This window comes from Erythrolamprus reginae, chromosome 1 (assembly GCF_031021105.1).
Source record: "Erythrolamprus reginae isolate rEryReg1 chromosome 1, rEryReg1.hap1, whole genome shotgun sequence".
Taxonomy (NCBI): Eukaryota; Metazoa; Chordata; class Lepidosauria; order Squamata; family Dipsadidae; genus Erythrolamprus; species Erythrolamprus reginae.
The window spans coordinates 13,843,188-13,866,412 of NC_091950.1; the positions used below are offsets into that span (position 1 = coordinate 13,843,188).

The 23,225-nt window shown below is 45.4% G+C and overlaps 1 protein-coding gene across 3 annotated transcripts in view; it reads right to left on the reverse strand.

The window, feature by feature from the left end:
• Positions 1 to 372: 372 nt before the first annotated feature.
• The window catches only part of MIER2 (MIER family member 2), a 120,224-nt gene continuing 97,371 nt past the window's right edge, over positions 373 to 23,225 (reverse strand). For 2 of the 3 annotated variants that reach the window (XM_070732281.1, XM_070732262.1), the window contains 5 exons: positions 19,595 to 19,676; positions 8,909 to 9,003; positions 6,915 to 7,018; positions 5,933 to 6,069; positions 373 to 3,910 (listed from right to left, as the gene is read on the reverse strand). In XM_070732281.1, coding sequence (XP_070588382.1) covers positions 3,429 to 3,910; positions 5,933 to 6,069; positions 6,915 to 7,018; positions 8,909 to 9,003; positions 19,595 to 19,676 — 900 coding nt within the window. In that variant the 3' untranslated portion in view covers positions 373 to 3,428. The remainder of the gene's footprint in view (positions 3,911 to 5,932; positions 6,070 to 6,914; positions 7,019 to 8,908; positions 9,004 to 19,594; positions 19,677 to 23,225) is intronic. The other variant, XM_070732272.1, reaches the window with a different exon arrangement.

Below are 23,225 nucleotides of genomic sequence, written 5' to 3' on the forward strand. Positions count from 1 at the left end.
TTCATTTTGTTACCTCTAGGCAGCTGCACCAACTTTTTCCTTCCCGGCGGCGGCAATGGCGGCGGCTTCCCTTCGAGGAGCAGCAGCGCTGGGAACGTCATGTGATGAAAGGAAGCCGCTGGAGCCGCTGCCGGGAAGGAAAAAGTTGGTGCAGCTGCCTAGAGGTAACAAAACGAACAGCTAAGGAAAGGAGCCCCCGAAGCTGCCGGTATTGCAGCCCGCCTTACCCTTCCTGCAGCTTGGAGCGGTTAGACGGTAGAGACTGGGAGGCTGTTAAGCGGGCGGCCAGGAGGGGCATGTCAGATCCCGACTCCCATTCCGTCTCACCCCGTCCCCTCAGATCATGTGGCAGCTGCTTTGCAAAGTTGCCCAGGTCGCACATTTCGTATAATAAACAAAGTGAGACAGCAGCAGACTGTGTCTGCTGTACTGGACGGTACAAAGCGATGGAAGGGGCCAGCAGGGGACGCCACATTATTACGGTACTGCTATGAACAGCTTTGAATGGTACCGTATGTTTTTCCACCGTACCGTATGTAAACCTGACTACGCCTTATTTTCGGGGGGTGCCTTATATTAGCAAATTCTGCAAAACCTCTGACGTGCCTTACTTTCGGGGTACGTCTTATTTTCGGGGAAACATGGTATGTGTATATGCACACATACATACGGCAGCCAAACAAGAATTTCACTCATATATACACTGCTCAAAAAATAATAATAAAGGGAACACTTAAACAACGCCATATAACTCCAAGTAAATCAAACTTCTGTGAAATCAAACTGTCCACTTTGGAAGCAACACTGATTGACAATCAATTCCACCGGCTGTTGTGCACATTCAACTTTGTACAGAACAAAGTCTTCAAGGAGAATATTTCATTCATTCACATCTAGGATGTGTTTTTTGAGTGTTCCCTTTGGGGTTTTTTTTTTGAGCAGTGTATACACACACACACACACACACGTACACACATATATGGGTGTGTTGTGTGTGTCGCTGAATCCAGACGAGCACTGAATGCGAAGAACAGGAGGTGGGGAAAAAAATAATTTTCTCGGTCAGTCCTAAAAGGGGTTTTATCTTATCCCCCTAACTGTGGGACATTTAATTCTCAGCTCAACCACGCAAGTTTCGCTGCTTGGTTCACTCCGTCCGCCACCAGCGCTGGTGGTCACTTAAAGCAGGGGTCACCAACCTCAGCCACTTTTAAAGACTCCAACTCTCACTGCTCCTCACTGAGGAACTCTGGGAGTTGAAGCCCACCAGTCTTAAGAGTTGCCGAGGCTGGAGGCCCCTGCCACCCTAAAGCAAATCCCGCCATCTTGTCCTCAACCGCTTCGTTTCGGGTCTGGTTGACCGTCTCTCTTTTTCCACAGGCTCTCCATCCAAGGTTTGTGGTGGGAGAGGCGAGAGACAGGCAAACCATTGACCTTCAACTTCAAAAGAAGCCGGGAGGATGAAGGACGGTTTAAAAATTAATAATAATAAAAAAACAAAACCAATCAAAACACTTCTGTCTCTCCTTCCTGCACCCATCTTGGCTTCCCCCAAACATTGTTTGTGGAAACAAGCCCACAAACAATGCGGTGATTGGATGGAATCAAAATAGGGGACGAGGGGGTGTAAGATAGCATCCTCATTTCCCAACCGATTCCATTTTACCTGTTCTAAGGCTCCAGTTGTATAAAATTGCAAAGTTTGGGCTGTCTCTTATGGAAGAGGGAGGGGATTTTGGGGTGTGGTGGGGAATGTTCCCTTTGAAGCGTACAAACGCAATAATACGCCCTCTTCAGGACTTCACAATTAAAAAAAAAAATTAAAAGGAAAAGGATTTGAAACGCAACCCAGGATCGCCATCCAGAGAAGGGCAGCTCTGTGTGTATGGCACCGTCTTTGTGTTTGCAAAAATTTTTTCCTGGCGATATTTCCCGAGTGGTCAAAAACAACCAAGCTTGGAGAGGTGGTGGGTGGGTGTAGAGGACAAAAAAACCCCTTCATGCTCACCCCTCCCCTCTTTTATTTCTCTCTGCACTCTCCCTCAGCCCCCCTCCGAGTCTCACTTTAGCACGGCCGAAGAAGCACCATTGCAGTTGGTTGTGAAAAATATTTCTCTCTAGCAAAAATAAAAAACCCATAAAATCAGAGGGTGAGGTTGTTTCTCAGGCCCAAATCTTCCCCTTGCCTAAAACCACTCGGCTAAACGTGGAATGTATGTATTTTTTCAGGGGGCGGGTGTGTGTGAAGGGGACGGGGGACGGGGAAGGAAAAAATACCCCCCCCCCCGAAGAGTATCCAAAGGTGCCGCTAGGCCAAATTCCTCTCTCTCGTTGCTGCTCCTGACTCTTTTGAAGTAAGGAACAATATCCTTTCCAGGGCAGTGTTTCTGCAACTTGGAAGATGGGTGGAGGTCGACTCCCAGAATTCCTCCAGATGGCATGGCCGTCGGGGGGGGGGGAGGGGGGGGTAATTCTGGGAGTTTGGAAGTTCACTAATTGCCAGCTTGGGAATTCTGGGACTTGCCGCCAAGGTTGAGAAAACAGCAGAGGATCGGAGCGACGTGGCCCCCCTAACTGGACTCTTTTCTGCGCCCAAACTGCACCTGACTTCAAGGAAGGCCCCCCCCGCCCAGATAGAGGTCGCGGGGAAGAGAAAATGGGACCCCAAACAGGGTTTCCACTCGTTCTAGCAACACAGGGTTGCAATCACACAATTTGGCAACAAGTCGTCCCACATGTGCGCATGTACAGCAATGCGCTCGGATGGGTTCACCCACCCATCCGTGCCGAATCGGGTTTTGCGGAAAAGACCTGTGGACGAAACTAAAATTCAGGCGTTTTGCTACCCTATTTTGCTCCGGTGATGGGGAAACACGATGCCTTTTTTTTTTACGTCTAGTCCCGCATTCCAGGAAACCTCGCGGTTTCGCCCCTGCCCGGCCCCCTCCCTCTTCAAAGTGCTCGCGGCCACCCTTCCGCCCTGCAGTGTGTCCGTTCTGGGGCGAAAGCGCCTTCCCTCTCCCCCGGCAATCTGAGGTGTTTGGCTGAATGTGGAGACGACGGGTGTGTGTGTGTTGGGAGGGGGAAGACTCGGCCCATCCCACATGGCTTTGAGGGGGGTCCCTGTCCGTGATGACCCCATGGGGGCCACAGTTCCCCTCTGCCAGCTCCTGTGACAGCTCCACAGGAGATTGTGACGGAGGCGTTTGGTTTTTGCCGGAGAGACACTGGAACTGCCAGGGGGGGCAAGGCTGGCGGGGGGAACCGGCGCTCTTCGGATTACGGAAGGGGAGGAGCCAGCGGGTTTTCGTCGATGAGGACCAGGAAGAGAGAATCGTTGAGCTAAGATGTTCGATCTCTCGTCCCCTCGTCTCCCGCGGAATCTGAGTCAGCTCCCAGCCTAGAAAGGACCTCTGAGATGGCCGCTGTCACTGAGACACGGAGTCTGAATGGGCCACGGGTTCCGGGCAGGATTGTGGAGTGGTCAGGAGGCTATCGACTTCTCCAAGACCCAGGAGGCTGAAATCGGGGACAGCTAAGGACACTTGCTCAGGGGCCGCCAACGTCTCTGGATCTCCCTCCAGTCCCGCGTGGCTGGGAATTAAAGGTAAGCTTTCCGTGACACTCTCGGGGAGCGGGGCGGTGAAGTCCACAGCGATAGCGTCTCCCGAGCACCGCAAGGGCTCCTCCTCCTCCACCTCCACCTTGTCCGTCACATCCATCTGGTAGAATCCAGCTTCAGAGGGATTTGGTGGGTGCTGAAGGAACGTTGGGACGTGGCTGGCGGGGGGGACCTCCTCGGGGGGGTCGAAGGAACAGTTTGTTTCTGAAGGTGTGCTGCACTCGTAGCCGTGCCCGGATTCGCTGGTGCTGCCGAGGCTGCAGGCTGCGCTTTCGATGCTCAAGGGCTCTGCAGGGGATTGTGGGGTGTAAGGAGGGAAAAACAACAATGACCCAATTCATTCGGTACCACTCATTAACTTGCATTTCATAAACTGCCCTACGTTTTTTCGGACTGGTAACTAAGGAATATAGATCCTACCTCTCTTTTTTTCTTTAAAATAATTTTTATTTACATATACAGTGTTCCCTCGATTTTCACGGCTTCGAACTTCACGGAAAGTCTATACCACGGTTTTTCAAAAATATTAATTAAAAAGTACTTTGCAGGTTTTTTTCCCTATACCACGGTTTTTCCCTCCCGATGACGTCATATGTCATTGCCAAACTTTTGTTTGCCTTTAATAAATATTTTTTTTTAATAAACTTTAATAAATGAACATGGTGAGTAATAATCTGAATGGCTGCTAAGGGAATGAGAAATTGCAATTTAGGGGTTTAAAGTGTAAAGGGAAGGCTTGTGATACTGTTCATAGCCAAAAACAGTGTATTTACTTCAGCATCTCTACTTCGCGGAAATTCAACTTTCGCGGGCAGTCTCGGAACACATCCCCCGCGAAAAGCGAGGGAACACTGTATATAATGAGACAATAACGACAAACAGTACATTTACATAAAATACAGAAAACAGAAAAAACAAGCAAGAGATATATTTCTTCTCCTGTAGTAGAGACTGTTGACAGCATCCTCTCTCTTTTTTTTTTTTTTAATTCTTGGCGGTGTTAAGACCAGTGGTTTGAGTTGCATGTTATTATAGTTGAATTCTTATGTCGTAAGTTCTTATCAAATGAACAAAACAAAAACTATATTGACTTTTTAAAAAGATTGTTCTTTAAATTGAATTAAATTGAAAAAGAATTAAATGATTTAAAAAACAGTGACAACCTACAAGAGAAAATGGTATACGCTGAGGACACAACATGCTTCACCAGAAAATAATTTAAAATCAAAAATCATTCAAAACTTACCTCCTGAAGGGAATACAAGTACAAACATTATAAAATATGCTAAGTGAATAGTTATTGTTATTAATGTACTTAAATAAGCAATTAGATCTTTTTTTTAAGAATATTTTTGTTTGTTTGTTTGTCATGTTTGTTTGTTCGTGTATTTGTTACGCGTTGATTTAGCCTTGTATTAATATAAAACATATATTGTATGTAAATGTGTATATATTTGTAATAAAAAATTTATAATAAAAAAATAAAAATAAAATAAATTGTTTCTTTATCTCGCAGCACTATAAAGAAGTGTTCTTTAATTTAACCAAATGTAAAATTCTTCCCATATTTGGTAGTATTTCGTTTTTTCTTTTAGTTCCATTGTTAGTTTATCTGCTTGGTAGATAAATCCACAGTAACTGAATTTAAACATGCCTGGGATAAACATAGATCCATCCTAAGATAAAATACAGAAAATAGTATAAGGGCAGACTAGATGGACCATGAGGTCTTTTTCTGCCGTCAGACTTCTATGTTTCTATGTTTCTATGTTTCTATGCTTCAGCACAATCTAACATTTTTTAAAATTAAATTTCATTCATTTGGCATATTTTCATACTTCCAAAATTGTGCGATAGCTATTCTCGTTGATGTTATTAGATGTTGTATTAGGTAATAATGTTCCTTATTCATCTGATTTTCAACAATGCCAAGCAAAAATATTTCAGGTTTCATTTCTAGTTCAATCTTAGTTATTTCCTTTATCCATTTCTGAAGTTTTTGCCAGATTCCTTTAACTTGTCTGCAGGTCCTACCTCTCTTTCTTTTATTTATTATTAGATTTGTATGCCGCCCCTTTCCATGGACTCAGGGCGGCTCACAACACAATAAAACAATTCATAACAAATCTAATAATATACAATTTTAAATTTTAAATTTAAAATAGTTAAAAAACCCCATTTTTAAGCAGACATACCCACAAACATACCATACATAAATTATATAGGCCCAGGGGAGATGAACCCACGCGCAGAACTGATCACCCCGGTTTACCTGAGATTGAGAAGACATGCGATGTTGTAAAAACCTACCTGTGGTCTCCATCGTTAAATGATCCGGGTTGAAACAGGAGTCCAGGCAGCCGGGGGCCGACGCGATGGGTGGGGAGCTTCGCACGCGGCTGGCGCTTTCCACTTCCCCACCATCTAAAAAGTTATCCGCGTAATCCCTGCAGAGTTGGGAGAGATGGAAGAAGACAATTAGAGGGGCAAACATGTAGGTGGTCTTTCCATAGGAACAAAGCAGCCATTAGGTGGTTCTTGACTTATGACCACAATTGAACCCCAAATTTTTGTTAAGTGAACCACTGATGAAGCCAACTTTGCCCCGTTTTATGACCTTTCTTGCCACAGTTGTTAAGTGAATCACCGCAGTTAATAGGTTAGTAACACGGTGGTTAAGGGAAACTGGCTTCCCCCATTGACTTTGATTGACAGAAGGTCGTAAAAAGGGATTGGGACCAATCTGGGTCCTCATTTTATCCACCTTGGATGGATGGAAGGTGGAGTCACCCTTGAGCTGGTGAGGATCAAACTACTGGCAGTAGGCAGTCACCCTGCATTCTCACTATTGTGCCACCATATTCCTTCCTTCCTTCCTTCTTTCCTTAATTCTTCCTCTTTTCCTTCCTTCCTTCCTTCCTTAATTCTTCCTCCCTCCCTTCCTCCCTCCCTCTTTCTTTTTCTTTCCATTTAGTAACATTAGTCCTTGGAGAGGGACAGCATATAAATCCAATCAATCAATCAATCAATCAATCAATCAATCAATCACTTTAAAAGGTCACTAAATGGATGGTTGTAAGTCAGGGACTTCTCTGCCAAATTCTGACTTTACCAAGGGTGCATGTGTTAATTTCCTGCTTTCAATTGCCCGCGTACAGATTTCTGGACTCAAGTCCCCTAAGGATTTGGGTCAAGGGCTCTGGGCGCAATTCCATGGGGATTCAGGCTTTGCCACCTATGGCCAGTGACGTTACTCTCTGGCCAGCAAGTGGCTACAGGAGGTAGGACGTACTTCTTCCTTCCGAACCGTGTCTGTTGGGTGAAGTAGTCATACCGTTCTGACTTCTTCCATATGTAATAGTATTCCACGCACTCACCCACCGACCTGGTCCGGACCTACAAAAACAGGAAGAAGGGCAAAGAGTTATTGGGAAAGACTGGACAGCGCATTTGTCTGAAATGGTTACAGGGCAGCGATGGGGAAACTTTTTTGGGTTCGCGCGTCGAAAGGATGTGTGTTGGTGTGCTAGCATGCGTGCATGTGCCCACACCCCTTCCTTCTCCCCCCCCACACATGCGCACCTCCTTCATGCTTCCCCACGCACATGTGCATGGCCTTACTGAATCCTGGTATGTGAAAAAAAATGCCCCAAAGGGCGAAGTTCAGGAAAAAACATTTCTGGTTTGCCATTTGTTGTGGTTAGCTCTGGCCCAGCTCCTGCCCCAAGGACTGTGGAGGTGGGGGAGGCATCCAAATGCCGCAGGCCTGTTTTGCTCCCGGTGGAATCTGCTGATGAAGGCTCCTCTGACCAAGAAGACATGAGTGACAGGGAGGAGGAGAGTGGGGCAGACAGCTCAGAAGGAGATCAATTATCTAGCTCCTCCTTGGATTCAGAACAAGAGTTAATGATACAGCCACGCATGCGGAGAGCGATGCATAGGCAGCAACAACTGGGAGATTATTATCAAAGAAAATGAGGCCACCTGTGGTTGGGTGGGGCTGTGGTCATTAGTGAGGCTGCTATAAAGAGCAGCCTGTGGGTTTGGCCATTGTGGAGGATTATCTGATCGTTGTGTTTCGTGACTGCTTTGCTGCCTTTGACCTTTTGTGTGCTGATTTTTCCCTGCTTTGAAACTAAACCAGAGCAAAGTGTGTTTCACTTTGTGAAAGAAGAAGGACTGTGAATTGCCTCACAGCTGCAAGCTAAGTATCTCAGAACTGATAAGGGACTTGTACAAATTACCAGTTTGTTTGGAGACGAGTGCTCTTTGCTATACAAAAAGAGGGCTTCGTTTATTTGAATTTTTGGTATAAAGAACATTGTTATTTTTGGGATGATTCTACCAGAGAGCTCGACAGAACACCGTTGTGCTGTTTTTTGCACTCTGGAGGCTTTAGGAAAGTTTCCTGAAGTTCTGGAGGACACAAAACAGCACAATGGGCAAACCGGAAGTTTGGAAAAACGCACTTCCGGTTTGCCCACTGTGCTGTTTTTTTTTGCACTCCGGGGCTTCAGGAAGCTTCCCAGAACCATCGAAGTGCAAAAAACAGCACAACAGGCAAACCGGAAGTGCATTTTTCCGAACTTCCGGTTTGTCTGTTGGGTGATTTTTTGTTGCCTCCAGGGATTCCAGGAAAGCTTCGCTGAAGTGTCCGGAGGGCAAAATGACTTTTTCCAAGGCTGGAAATCAGCTGGCCAGGGGGCGCATGCACGCTGGAGCTGACACAGGGCAAATTCTCAGGGACCGCCTTCTGCTGCACGAATCCCAGCGACCGGTTAGGTCCCACAGAGTGGGCCTTCTCCGGGTCCCGTCAACTAAACAATGCCGCTTGGCGGGACCCAGGGGAAGAGCCTTCTCTGTGGCGGCCCCGGCCCTCTGGAACCAACTCCTCCCAGAGATTAGAACTGCCCCCACCCTTCTTGCCTTTCGTAAGCTGCTTAAAACCCACCTCTGCCGCCAGGCATGGGAGAATTGAGATTCCCTTTCCCCCGAGGTCTTACAATTTACGCATGGTATGTCTGTATGTATGTTTGGTTTTTATATAATGGGTTTTTAATCGCTTTTAGTATTGGATTATTATTGTACGCTGTTTTATGATTGCTGTTAGCCGCCCCGAGTCGTCGGAGAGGGGCGGCATATAAATCCAACCAACCAATAAATAAATAAATAAATAAATTCTCACGTGCCCTCCGATATGGCTTCGCATGCCATCTGCGACACACATGCCATAGGTTCACCATCACGGACCGGGCTGGTTTTGAAAGTGGGTGACATTGAATTTACCTTGTTGGCTTGAATGAGGTGGAAGTTTTTCCCATGCACCCGGAATCCATGTTCAAAGTTCCTGCATTCTTCTTCACTCCAGGCACAGAGCTCATCTGTAAGGGGGGAAGAGAAGCAGTCAGGAAGAGAACGTCAGCCCTGCAAGGTAGGCCAGGTCAAGATACCAAGGCTACCAGAAATGCTAGAAATCGACTTTCCAGGGGTCCCCAAATTTGGCAACTTTAAGACTTGTGGACTTCAACTTCCAGAATTCTCCAGCCAACATAGCTGGCTGGAGAATTCTGGGAGTTGAAACATAGAAACATGGGGGACGCAATCTGAAGTTAGTTGGGGGAAAGATCAAAGGCAACATGAGAAAATATTATTTGACTGAAAAGAGTAGTAGATCCTTGGAACAAACTTCCAGCAGACGTGGTTGGTAAATCCACAGTAACCGAATTTAAACATGCCTGGGATAAACATATATCCATTGTAAGATAAAATACAGGAAATAGTATAAGGGCAGACTAGATGGACCATGAGGTCTTTTTCTGTCTTCAGTCTTCTATGTTTCTATGTTTCTAACATAGAAGATTGAAGTCCACAAGTCTTAAATTGCCAAGATTGAAGGCCTCTGCTATAGGTTATAAGAGCAGAATCTTAAAAGCCATAAAAAAAGAATCAATGTAGGACAAACTCTTAATTTATTGTCCTAAAGCAGTGCTTCTCAAATAGTGGGGCGAGCCCCCCTGGGTGTGGCGCAGAGTGATGCCGGGGGGGGGGGGGGGAGCGTGACCCCAAGGAACGTGGATTTTTTTTTTTTTTTGCTGCAGGAGGTGGGTTTTTTTTTTTTGCACCGAACAATAGCACACAGCACAGAGGAGGAGATATGAAGTACAGATAACAAACCCTTCAGAGGCATCATGGAAAAATATTTAACAGGGATGAAAAGAAAGGAGGAAAGAGACGGAGATCATAAGTCTCCCAAAACCTAAGATGAGGAAATATGATGAAACATATACAGTGATACCTTGTCATACGAACTTAATTGGTTCCAGGACGAGGTTCGTAAGGTGAAAAGTTTGTAAGATGAAACAATGTTTCCCATAGGAATCAATGGAAAAGCGATTAATGCGTGCAAGCCCAAAATTCACCCCTTTTGCCAGCCGAAGCGCCCATTTTCGCGCTGCTGGGATTCCCCTGAGGCTCCCTTCCATGGGAAACCCCACCTCCGGACTTCCATTGCGATGCTGCAAGGGAATCCCAGCATCGCAAAAACGGACGCTTCGCTGGCAACGGAAGTCCGGAGGTGGTGTTTCCCATGGAGAGGAGCCTCAGGGGAATCCCACCAGTGCGAAAACGGGCGCTTCGCTGGCAACAGATGTCCGGAGGCGGGGCATCCCAGCGGCGGGTTCTTAAGGTGAAAATAGTTCGGAAGAAGAGGCAAAAAAGTCTTAAACTCCGGGGTCATCTAATCACCTTTTGTGACCTTCGGACAAGCAAAGTCAATGGGGAGGCCGGATTAATTTAACAAGAATTCATTAACTAATTTAACAACTGCAGGGATTTACTTAATAGATGGGGCTAGAAAGGTGATCAAATGGGGAGAAAAACTCACTTAACAAATGTCTCTCTTAGCAAAAGAAATTTTGGGTCTAATTGTGGCCCTAAGTCAAAGACTACTAGAAAGAAGGAAGGAAGGAAGGAAGGAAGGAAGGAAGGAAAAGTGAAAGAACTTAAGGAAGGAAGGGTGGAAGGAAAAAGAAAGTAAGAAAGAGGGAGGGAGGAGGGAAGGATATGGATTTACTGTACATACACATATACACATACAGTGGTACCTCGTGATACGAACCCCTCGCCATACGAATAATCCAAGATATGAACCCGGGGTTTGGAAATTTTTTGCCTCTGGCCGGCCGAAGGAAGGACGTCTTAGTGACGTCAAAGCTCCGCCCATGGAATTCCCTATTGGGATTCCCCACCTCCTTTCCAGCCTCCCGACCGGCCTGACAGCTCTGCGGCTCTTTTGAAAAGCTAACAGCCGGGCGGCGGGGCTTCTCAGCGTCCTCCTGAACCCGAACGCCGACCCTGAACTTTTGCCGAACTTTCGGGTTTGGCGTTCGGCAAAACGCCGAGAAGCCCCCTGGCTGTTTCAAAAGGCGACAGCTGGGCGGCGGGGCTTCTTGGTGGCCTCCCGAACGCCAAACCCGGAAGTTTGGCAAAAGTTCAGGTTTGGCGTTCGGAAGAACGCTGAGAAGCGCCCGGCTGTTTCAAAAGGTGACAGCTGGGTGGCCGCGGTTTTTTTCCTTGCACGCATTAATTCTTTTTACATTGTTTCCTATGGGAAACAATATTTCGTCTTACGAACTTTTCACCTTACGAACCTCCTCCGGGAACTAATTAAGTTCGTAAGACAAGGTATTACTGTATATGCATATACATATACACATATATACCAGTACACACACACACACACACACACACACACACACTAGTAGCTGGGTACCTGTGCTTGGCTATAAAACTATGTGATGGGGCTTGATAAATTGACAGTTAAAGCTTGAAAATTTATGTAGAATGTGTAACTCCTTAGCATTGGAGCGTATCAATATAAGGCAACTGGCAGTTGGAACAGAGTTCTTTTCAGGTAGGGAGGGGGAGTAGAACGTCTAACTCATCAGAGCATGTTAATTAATATAATATTGCATAAGATAATACTAATGATTTGATTGACATTTCGAAAAACCCTTTCTTAGCAATTATGTAGAAGCCAAGATGAACATAGTTGCCAAATTTCAAGGCTTTACGGTTCCAGAGATTTTGTGATGTGTGTGTCATTTTGCTTTTATACATATAGATAGATATACCTATATATCTTAGATAGTTAAGTAGATATGTAGGTAGGTAGATAAGATAGATAGATAGATAGATAGATAGATTAGATAGAGATAAATAGATAATTAGATAGAGATAGATAGATATCCTCTATAAAGAAAAAAGATTTTCCCTACATTTTTAGAAATGAGAGCACTCCATGTACATTTTTTAAAAGCTGTTCAATAACTTGGGCAGATTTTTGTGTGTTTTTAAAGGAGAAATACGCTTCAGCCCCCAAGCACTGACAGGTATTTTCATCTGGTCTTGCCGGATCGTTCTGCCACGAGATCCTGACTTTATTGGAAGTGGCTGCATTTAATTGTTGCATCGATCCCTGACCCACGATTCTTTCTTTCGAGACAGGAGGCATATGACTACCTTGGAAACGGTCTGTTCTTTTGACTTTCGCACGAAGGGCACGAGCTACACAGGAACTGCTTAGCAAGATCTACTGAGAGGGAGAGGAGGGGGTGAAAGGATTCCAGCTGGTCCATGACTTACGACGAGCCCAAAATGTTTGTTGTTAAGCGAGATGTCTATTGACTTTCGCCCCAGTTTTACAACTTTTCTTGCCACAGTTGTTAAGTGAATCACTACGGCTGGTTAAGTTAGAGACACGGTTGTTAAGTGAATCTGGCTTCCCCATTGACTTTGCTTGTCTGAAGGTTGCAAAAGGGCACTGCGACTGTTGTAAATATGAGCCAGTTGAATTGACACGGGGTGGAAATGTACAGCTGAGTGTTGTCAGTGTATCGTTGGGAATTCACCCTATGTTGTCGGATGATCTCACCCAGCGGTTTCTTTCTTTCTTTTTTTTATAAAACTTTATTAATTTTCATAAAAATTGACAAACATACAAACAAACATTTAACATGAAGTAGGGGTTACAATTTTCCCTCTTGTCATAGAAGTAAAAAATTTTTTACAGGAAAAGAATACATTGTTAATGCCTTAAGTCAACATATTAATTTAAATGAAAAGAAGAAATTTTGCTCAACCTTGCAATAAAGAAATTTCATATGAAAAAAGGAAAAAAGCTAAAATTTACCCAAACCTGAAGCCAAACTGCTGGAGGTGCAATAATAAAAGTGGGACCTTTTTCCACCTATGGTGGACATGTCCCCATATAAAAAAAGATCTGGAAAAAAATTCAAGTATGGATTCGGGATATGACCACAATCACACTAAAATTAAAACCAGAGACTTTTCTTTTGGGCATAATAGATCAAAAACTCAAAAAATATTGTTTCTATCTGATTCAGCATATAATCACAGCCACAAGAATTATAATAGCACAGAACTGGAAAAAAGAGGATACACCATCAGAAAGAGAAATTATTATTAAGAAAATCTATGATTGTGCAGAAATGGACAGACTTACCCAAAAACTCAAAAACCACGAAGACTCAAAATATTACGAAATTTGGGGAAAATTTTACGAATGGGTAACAACAAGAAAAAAAGACAAAAAATTAAAACTAAAACAAGATGATACATGAAAAGAACATTGATAGTGAAGAAATACCAGATTCTGAAAATCTTCAGTTGATTTGATATTAAACTCAATCTAAACTGACCTTAGATAAAGTGTATGTCAGAATAAAATCTGTTAAAACCGCAGCCGCCATATACCGCAAATCAATAATCAAAGAAATTTTGAACTGTTTCAAACAGTTCAAGGGGGGGGGGTATGGGTGAAGGAAGGGCAAGAACGTACAAAACATTTAGATAGAAAGTTTAGAATTTATGTTGAATTATTGATATAATAACCTCTTTATTTTGAAATAATATGAAATATCTGTATAAAATAATTAAGAAGATAAGTACAATGATTATATAATTATAAGTATATGTCGAAATAGTGATGTAAAATAAGATACATTTGCTCTTCCTTTTTTATCTTTGTAATACAATAAAAAATATTTTTTAATAAAAAAAGAAAGAAAAAAAAAGAAAAAAGGAAAAAAGAAAAGATAAGTCATTTTAGTATATTTATAATTCTCACATAGGTTTTATATCTAAATTTTCTTCTTATTTATCCATATATACACCTTATTCCAAATAATATAAAATTCTGATTCTTCCTGATTGTTTAACCGTCTTGTCATCATATCCATCTCGGCGCAGTCCAATATTTTCTTAATTACATCTTCATCTTTGGGAATATTTTCCCCTTTCCAATTTTGCACATAAACTATCCTGGCCGCGGTCAAAATATGAATAACTAGATAGAGAATATCTTTCTTATACAGTGATACCTCATCTTACAAACGCCTCATCATACAAACTTTTCGAGATACAAACCCGGGGTTTAAGATTTTTTTGCCTCTTCTTACAAACTATTTTCACCTTACAAACCCACCATCACCGCTGGGATGCCCCGCCTCCGGACTTCCGTTGCCAGCGAAGCACCTGTTTTTGTGCTATTGGGATTCCCCTGGGGCTCCCCTCCATGGGAAACCCCACCTCCGGACTTTTGTTGCCAGCGAAGCGCTTGTTTTTGCAATGCTGAGATTCCCCTGCAGCATCGCAAAAACACAGAAGTCCGGAGGTGGGGTTTCCTATGGAGGGGAACCTCAGGGAAATCCCAGCAGCGCCAAAACGGGCACTTCGGCTGGCAAAAGGGGTGAATTTTGGGCTTGCACGTATTAATCGCTTTTCCATTGATTCCTATGGGAAACATTGTTCCATCTTACAAACTTTTCACCTTAAAAACCTCATCCCGGAACCAATTACTAAGTTTGTAAGACAAGGTATCACTGTATTTCTGCTTTGTTGTACCCAGTAAGTAAAATTCCGGGGTTTTTTCTATCTCTTGCAATACTATTTCTTTTATCATTTTTTCTATCATTTTCCAATATAGTTTAACTTTACTGCAAATCCACTCACCCAGCGGTTTCATGTACATGTTAAATAGAAGGGAGGAGAGGAGCAACCCCGAGGCACCCCACAAAGAAGGGGTCTAGGAGTCGACCTCTGTCCCCCTACCAACACCAACTGTGATTGACCAGAGAGGTAGGAGGAGAACCACCGTAAGATGGATTAGAACAAGGGCAGGCAAAGTTGGCTCTTCTATGATTTGTGGACTTCAACTCCCAGAATTCCTGAGCCGATCATGCTAGCTCAGGAATTCTGGGAGTTGAAGTCCACATGTCATAGAAGAGCCAACTTTGCCTACTCTTGGAGTAGAACATAAGAAGAGCCATGTTGAATCGGGCCAAAGCCTATCGAGTCCAGCATTCTGTGGCCCAATTGTCCATGGGGTTCTTGAGCAGAAAGAGAAGGCAAGACCCTCCCTTTCCTTTGACCCCCAACAAATGGGACCCAGGGGAATCCTGCCTGCCTCAACCAACATAGAGGCGGCACTTGGACATCCGTTTCAATAACCACCGATACACTTGGCATCCATGAATCTGTCTAATCCAGCCTTGAAGCTATCAAGGCTGACAGTTGTCACTACCTCTTCTGAAAGTGAATTCCATAAACCAAGGAACCTCTGGGTGAAGAAATATTTCCCTTTATTTGTCCTCACTTTCTCACCTATGAGCTTTAGGGAGGGCCCCCTCGTCCTAGTATTGTGTGATAGAGAAAATATTTTTTCTCTATCCACCTTTTTTATCCCATGCATGATTTTATACACTTCAATCAAGTCACCCCTTAAACGCCGTGTCTCAAGGCTGAAGAGACCAAGGATTGGGCTAGAAGACCTCCAAGGTCCCTTCTAACTCTGTTATTCTGTCAGGTGAAGCTAGGAAAAATCACATCAGATACATGTACAATTAGCACAGGTGCCCCCCAAGGCTGTGTACTCTCACCACTTCTCTCTATACACTAATGACTGCATCTCAAACGATCCATCTGTTAAACTACTGAAGTTTGCAGATGATACAACAGTGATCGGACTCATTCGAGACAATGATGAATCCGCATACAGATGGGAAGTTGAACAACTATCCTTGTGGTGTGACCAGAACAATCTAGAACTGAACACACTCAAAACCGTAGAAATGGTGGTAGACTTTAGGAGAAACCCTTCCACCCTTCCACCTCTCACAATACTAGACAACATAGTATCAACAGTAGAGACCTTCAAATTTCTAGGTTCTATCATATCTCAAGACCTAAAATGGTCACCTAACATCAAAAACATCATCAAAAAAGCACAACAAAGAATGTTCTTTCTGCGCCAGCTCAGGAAGCTCAAACTGCCCAAGGAGCTGCTGATTCAGTTCTACAGAGGAATCGTTGAGTCTGTCATCTGCTCCTCTATAACTGTCTGGTTTGGTGCTGCAACCCAACAGGACTTCAGAGGATAATCAGAACTGCAGAAAAAACAATTGCTACCAATCTGCCTTCCACTGAGGACCTGTACACTGCACGAGTCAAAAAGAGGGCGGGGAAAATATTTACTGACCCCTTGCATCCTGGACCCAAACTGTTTCAACTCCTACCCTCAAAATGTCGCTACAGAGCACTGCACAGCAAGACAACTAGACACAAGAACAGTTTTTTCCCGAACGCCATCACTCTACTAAACAAATAATTCCCTCAACATTGTCAGACTTTCTACTAAATCTGCACTTCTATTCTACTAGTTTTTCTCATCATTCCTATCACCCATTTCCTCCCATGTTGACTGTATGACTGTAACCTGTTGCTTATATCCTAAGATTTTTATTAATACTGTACAGTCATACCTCGTCTTACCAACCTACTTGGTTCCAGGGGGAGGTTCGTAAGACGAAAGGTTCGTAAGACGAAACATTGTTTCCCATAGGAAACAATGTAAAGTCAATTAATCCGTGCAACCAAAACCCCCCCCCCCCGCAAAAAAACCGCTGCCGCCCGGCTGTGACCTTTTAAAACAGCCGCGCGGCTTCCCAGCCGTCTCCCGAAGCCGAACGCCAAACCCAAACTTCCGCGTTTGGCATTTGGAGGCTGCTGGAAAGCCCTGCCACCTGGCTGTCACCTTTTAAAACAGCCGCGCGGCTTTCCAGCAGCCTCCGAACGGTTCAGAAAAAATTTGCCTCTTCTTACGAACTTTTTTCGTGATACGAACGCCAAACCCGAACTTCCGGGTTTGGCGTTCAGAGGCTGCTGGAAAGCTGCGCGGCTGTTTTAAAAGGTGACAGCCGGGCTGGGGGGCTTCCCAGAAGCCTCCGAACGCCAAACCCGGAAGTTCGGGTTTGGCGTTCGTATCACGAAAAAAGTTCATAAGAAGAGGCAAATTATTTCTGAACCCCGGGTTCGTATCTTGAGTTGTTCGTAAGACGAGGGGTTCGTATCTTGAGGTACCACTGTATTGCTTCTTCATTGCTTATTTGACCCCTATGACAATCATTAAGTGTTGTACCACATGATTCTTGACAAATGTATATTTTATTTTATGTACGTTGAGAGCATATGCACCAAGACAAATTCCTTTTGTGTCCAATCACACTTGGCCAATAAAATTCTATTCTATTCTATATAGAGGCCGGAAAATATTCAATTAACTGCTAATTGAACCTCCTTCAAACACAGATAATGATTAGATGCTCTGAACATGAAACAAAGCATGGCTTCATAATGTAGCCAACATTCTCTATGTTAATCACAGCCCTGGTTTGGACGGCGTGTCAGAGCTACCTCAATGAGGTCTTCAAACCGTCCCATAATTAATTCTTCATTGAATCCAGCCCAATATTGGGGTTGACGGGCTCTGTGCTGCCGATGTTTTCAACCACGTCTTCAGCAGGATGAGTCTTTAGTTAATCCAGCAGCCCTTCCCTTCGCATTAAGGGCTGAGATTAAACTGGAGACCCAGGTATAAAACTCTGCTCAGGGGTGAAATTGATCCATGGGTAACCTTTACGTTTAATCAAACTTTTATCTTTTCCTTTTTTTCAATTCCTTCCCCCTTTCCTTCCCATTCCTTTTCCTTTTAAGGGAACTAGAGCAGCAGTCTCCCAATGTTGACAACTTTTTAAGAACTTGTGGCCGAGGAATTCTGGGAGTTGAAGTCCACAAGTCTTAAAGTTGCCAGTGTTGAACTAGAGCAGTGTTTCCCAACCTTGGCAACTTGAAGATATTTGGACTTCAACTCCCAGAATTCCCCAGCCAGCGAATGCTGGCTGGGGAATTCTGGGAGTTGAAGTCCAGATATCTTCAAGTTGCCAAGGTTGGGAAACACTGAACTAGAGGACTACCTGTTCCCATCAAGGGCAACAAGTTTGAAAAGGTGAGCTTGGGGAACCTGGGGGAGAGGTTTTTTCAGGGTGTCCAGAGGGAAAGCATTTTGAAATTCCCTGATATTTCCCTGTAACTTGCGATCTAGTTAAAGTGCGGTCGTAGATGACGTCATACCAAATGGCTAAGCCGTGGAGAAATATCGGTAGCTGAGGAAGCAAGTTGTTGCCACAGTTATGCTCATTTTTGCTTGACTCTGCCAGGCAGCGCAATCCGGTGTTGTTTTTTTTTACATGATTTTTCCCTGACTTTTAAACATTTTAATACAGTTTGTGTTTTTTCCCTGATTTATTCAATTTTTTTCACGAATTCCCTGATATTTCCCAAACTACTGATTTCCCTGATAATTCCCAGTAAGTTATGTCACCTTTATATAGAAATTGGGTTTAGATTCTTCTCCATTTATAAAGGAAAATTGTAGTTTGCTTGTAGATATTTCATTAGCCAGCTAGTTAACATCATCAATGCAAAATAAGTTTTGATGGTGGTGATGTGGCTTTCTTCTCAATAGTTCCTAGATTAGGATACCATATTTTGCCTGATTGCTTGACTGGTGTTTATCCCTGTTTATCCAGGTGTTTGGCTGCTAGAGGAGAACGTGTTCTTTTTCCTTCTTTTTTTTTCTTCCTTAGCTTTTTTTACTATCACTCTTGAATCCTAGACAAAACTAAATCCAGAAATCTGGAAGCTTGGCATTCAGACAAACCAGCCATCAGTAGACCCATAGTCGCCCCATAGAAATGAATCACATTTACATGCTATTCAAAAGACACAATACAAATGTTAGGAAGAAAACAAAAAGACCACAAAATATCCTCTCCAGCTACCGCACGAATCCCAGCGACCGATAAGGTCCCACAGAGTTGGTCTCCTCCGGGCCCCTTCAACTAAACAATGTCGTCTGGCGGGCCCCAGGGGAAGAGCCTTCTCTGTGGCGGCCCCAGCCCTCTGGAATCAAATCCCCCCAGAGATTAGAACTGTCCCCACCCTCCTTGTCTTTCGCAAATTACTCAAGACCCACCTATATCGCCAGGCATGGGGGAACTGAGACACTTCCCCAAGGCTTTTATATTTTATGTATGGTATGTATGTGTTGTATGGTTTTAATTGTTGGGGTTTTATATATTTTTTTCTTTTAATATTAGATTTGTTCCACTGTTTTGTTGCTTTTATTACTGTTGTGAGCCGCCCCGAGTCTTCGGAGAAGGGCGGCATATAAATCTAATAAAATAAATAAAATAAAATAAAATAAAATAAAATAAAATAAAATAAATAATAAAATAAATAAAATAAAATAAAATAAAATAAAATAAAATAAATAAAATAAATAAAATAAATAAAATAAATAAAATAAATAAAATAAATAAAATAAATAAAATAAATAAAATAAATAAAATAAATAAAATAAATAAAATAAATAAAATAAATAAAATAAATAAAATAAATAAAATAAATAAAATAAAATAAATAAATTCCCCGCTTTCCAGGTTTGCTGGACACCCTGGTCCCCCCCGCCCCCCCAAGTGGGACTACGGAAGTTTCTGCCAAACAACGGAAAGACGGAAAGAAGAGAGAAAATAGAAGAACTGCCCTTAGTCTCACCTCGAATGACCTTCACGTTGAATCGGAGTCGCCTCAAAGCTTCTTCCGCGTTGAAGTTACATTTCACCAATTCGTAGAGGGCCTGCAGGAGACACACAATGATCAGTAAAACAGCTTTGGCTACGGGGAGAAGAAAAAGAGGCCGATGGGAAACAGGGACCTGAGCAGGGGAGGGGATGGGAAGAAGAAGCCAGGCCTTGTCGTTGACTGCCACAAAAACTATGGGGAGGCACCCAGCTCAACTGCAGCGTGTTATGGAACGTTAAGGAACGTGTGCACGAAAAGGACCAAGCTCGGGGAGGACCCAGAGTCGTTCTCCAATCTTCCTCCACGGATGTCCAAGTGCCACCTCTATGTTGGTTGAGGCAGGCAGGGTTCCCTTGAGTACCATTTGTTGGGGGTCAAGGGAAAGGGAGGGTTTTGCCTTCTCTTTCTGCTCAAGATTCCCATGGACAATTGGTGGGCCACTGTGGGACACAGAATGCTGGACTCGATGCACTTTGGCCCAATTCAGCTTGGTTCTTCTAATGTTCATGTCCTCCACCTTCTCTTCTCCTCGTCCACTCCCTCTATTCATGTCCTCCTTCTTCACCACTCCACCTCCTCCTTCTCCACCACCACTTCCTCCTCTCCATGTCCTCCACTACCTCTTCTATCTCCTCCTCCACCACCTCTTCTTCTTCTCCTCCTCAATTTCCTCTCTTTTTCCATCTCCTCCACTTTTTTCTCTCCTCCATTACTTCTCCTTCTCCCCCTCCATGTTCTCCTTCTCCACCACCACTTCCTCTTCTCCATGTCCTCCACTACCTCTTCTATCTCCTCCTCCACCACCTCTTCACCTCCTCCTCCTCCATTTCCTTTCCTTTTCTACCTCCTCCACTTTTTCCTCTCCTCCATTACTTCTCCTTCTCCCCCTCCATGTTCTCCTTCTCCACCACTTCCTACTTCTCGCCATGTCCTCCATCACCTCTGTTTCCTCTCCTCCACCACCTCTTCTCCTCCTCCTCCTCTATCTCCTCCATGTCCTCCTTCTCCTGCACCTCGTCCTCCTCCGTGTCTTCCTCCCTCTCCACCTTGTCTCCTCCTACCATTCCCTTCTAGCAATAGCAATAGCATTTAGACTTATGTACCGCTTCATACTGCTTTCACAACCCTCCCTAAGAATCAGCCTCTTGCCCCCAGCAATCTGGGTCCTCATTTGACCCACCTCAAGAAGGATGGGAGGCTGAGTCAACCTTGAGTCAGGGGCGAGATGTGAACTGCTGAATTACAGCTAGCAGTGAGCTGAAGTAGCCTGCAGTGCTGCACTCTAACCACTTCTAGCACTTTGGGTTAAGCTTACACCAACACTCCGCAGTCTGCATTGGTTGCCGATCAGTTTCCGGTCACAATTCAAAGTGTTGGTTATGACCTATAAAGCCCTACATGGCACCGGACCAGATTATCTCAGGGACCGCCTTCTGCCGCACGAATCCCAGCGACCGATTAGGTCCCACAGAGTTGGTCTTCTCCGGGTCCCGTCGACTAAACAATGTCATCTGGCGGGACCCAGGGGAAGAGCCTTCTCTGTGGCGGCCCTGACCCTCTGGAACCAGCTCCCCCCAGAGATTAGAACTGCCCCCACCCTCCTTGCCTTTCGTAATCTTCTTAAGACCCCGTCAGGCATGGGGGAACTGAGACATCTCCCCTTGCCTATGTAGTTTTATGTATGGTATGTTTGTATGTATGCTTTTTAAATAATGGGGTTTTTTTTTAAGCTTTTAATGTTAAATTGTTATTTTAGTCTCTTAATACAGTGAACCCTCGAGTTTCGCGTCCTCAAGGATCGGGAAAGGGCTATTTCGCGAGTTTTCAACCCGGAAGTAAACTCCACCATCTGCGCATGCATGCCCTTCCACGCATGCGTAGATGGTGGAGTTTCCCCGCTGGGCAGAGGCTTCCCTGGGTCTTCCCCCTCTTGCCCCCGTAAGACCCCAGCGGCGGCGCGAGCAACGGCGTGGGCGGGCGGGCGGCACGCGCGGGGACACCCCAGCTTGGCTCCCCAGCTGGGAAGCGGCCCCAGCAACAGCGTGGGCGGGCGGGCGGTGCCCGCACGCTTGGGGACATCGCAGCTCCGCTCCCCAGCTGGGGAGCCGAGCTAGGGAGTCCCCACCGCGCGCGCGTTGCTGGGGAAAGCGCGCGCGCTTGGGGAATCCCTAGCTCCGCTCCCCAGCTGGGAAGCGGAGCTAGGGATTCCCCAAGCGCGCGCGCTTTCCCCAGCAACGCGCGCGCGGTGGGGACTCCCTAGCTCGGCTCCCCAGCTGGGAAGCGGAGCTAGGGATTCCCCAAGCGCGCGCGCTTTCCCCAGCAACGCGCGCGCGGTGGGGACTCCCTAGCTCGGCTCCCCAGCTGGGAAGCGGCCCCAGCAACAGCGTGAGCAACGGGGTGGGTGGGCGCGAGCAACGGGGTGGGCGGGCGAAGGGCGGGCGGCAGTGGAAGCAAAAACACCATCTGCGCACGCGCAGATGGTGTTTTTACTTCCGCACCGCTACTTCGCTAAAAATCGATCATCGCGTGGGGTCCTGGAATGGAACCCTCGCGATGATCGAGGGTTCACTGTATTAGATTTGTTATTGTATATTGTTTTAATTACTGCTGTGAGCCGCTCTGAGTCTGCAGAGACGGGCGGGATACAAATCTAATAAATAATAATAATAATAATAATAATAATAATAATAATAATAATAATAATAATAAGCTGAGAGAGGCACCAAGGACCTTTCAATTGTCATCCTGATACTCAATACAGTGATCCCTCGATTTGCGCGTTCTCGATTAGCGCGAAACGCTGCAACGCGGTTTTTCAAAAAATATTAATTAAAAAAATAAAATATTAAAAAATAAAAAATAAGTCCACGCTAGTTCTCTCTCTCTTTCTCTCCCTGTTGCCGGCGTGGTATATGAGAGAGAAAGAGAGAGGCAGAGGTCGGGCGCATTACCGGGAGGTGGAGGCGGCGTGGGGACGCTGGGTGCCGGGGACTCCGAGGAGGGGGTGGACGTCTGTTCCCTGAATGGAGACCGCCGGCCGCTCAATCGGGCCGGCAGGGAACAGAATGGAGCCTTCCGCGGCGGGGCTGGTAAGGGGGGGAGCCGAGGGGGGAGCCGAGCCCAGCCCCGTGGCATTCGCTTTCCTCCCGCCCGCAGCCGACTGATCGTGGGCTCCTTCGCAACCTCGGAGAGCTTCCTGGTTTTCGTGAGCTTTCATGCCCTGGAAGCTCTCCGAGGTTGCGAAGGAGCCCACGATCAGTCTCGGCTGTGGGTGGGAGGAAGGCGAATCCCCCGTGGGCTCCGTTACATCTTCCGCTGCCAGCCAGGCCATGCTGGCGGCAGCGGAACAATCGCTGGCTGTCAACTTTTCTTTTTAAAACTGGGCAGGAGCTGACTTGCCTCCCCAGTGCTAAAAAGAAAAGTTGACAGCCAGCGCTGCGACTGACGGAATGCTGAGCCTCCCGTTCTCCCCCACCTCGCCCCTTCCGGTTTCGGCGTTCGGAGTCCGGCGCTGGGGCCATGCGGGGCCGCTCATCCAGGGGGGCGTGGACTGGCAAGCGGCAAGCGGCAAGTGATCTGGCGGGAAGACCAAGGGAAGGTTCCT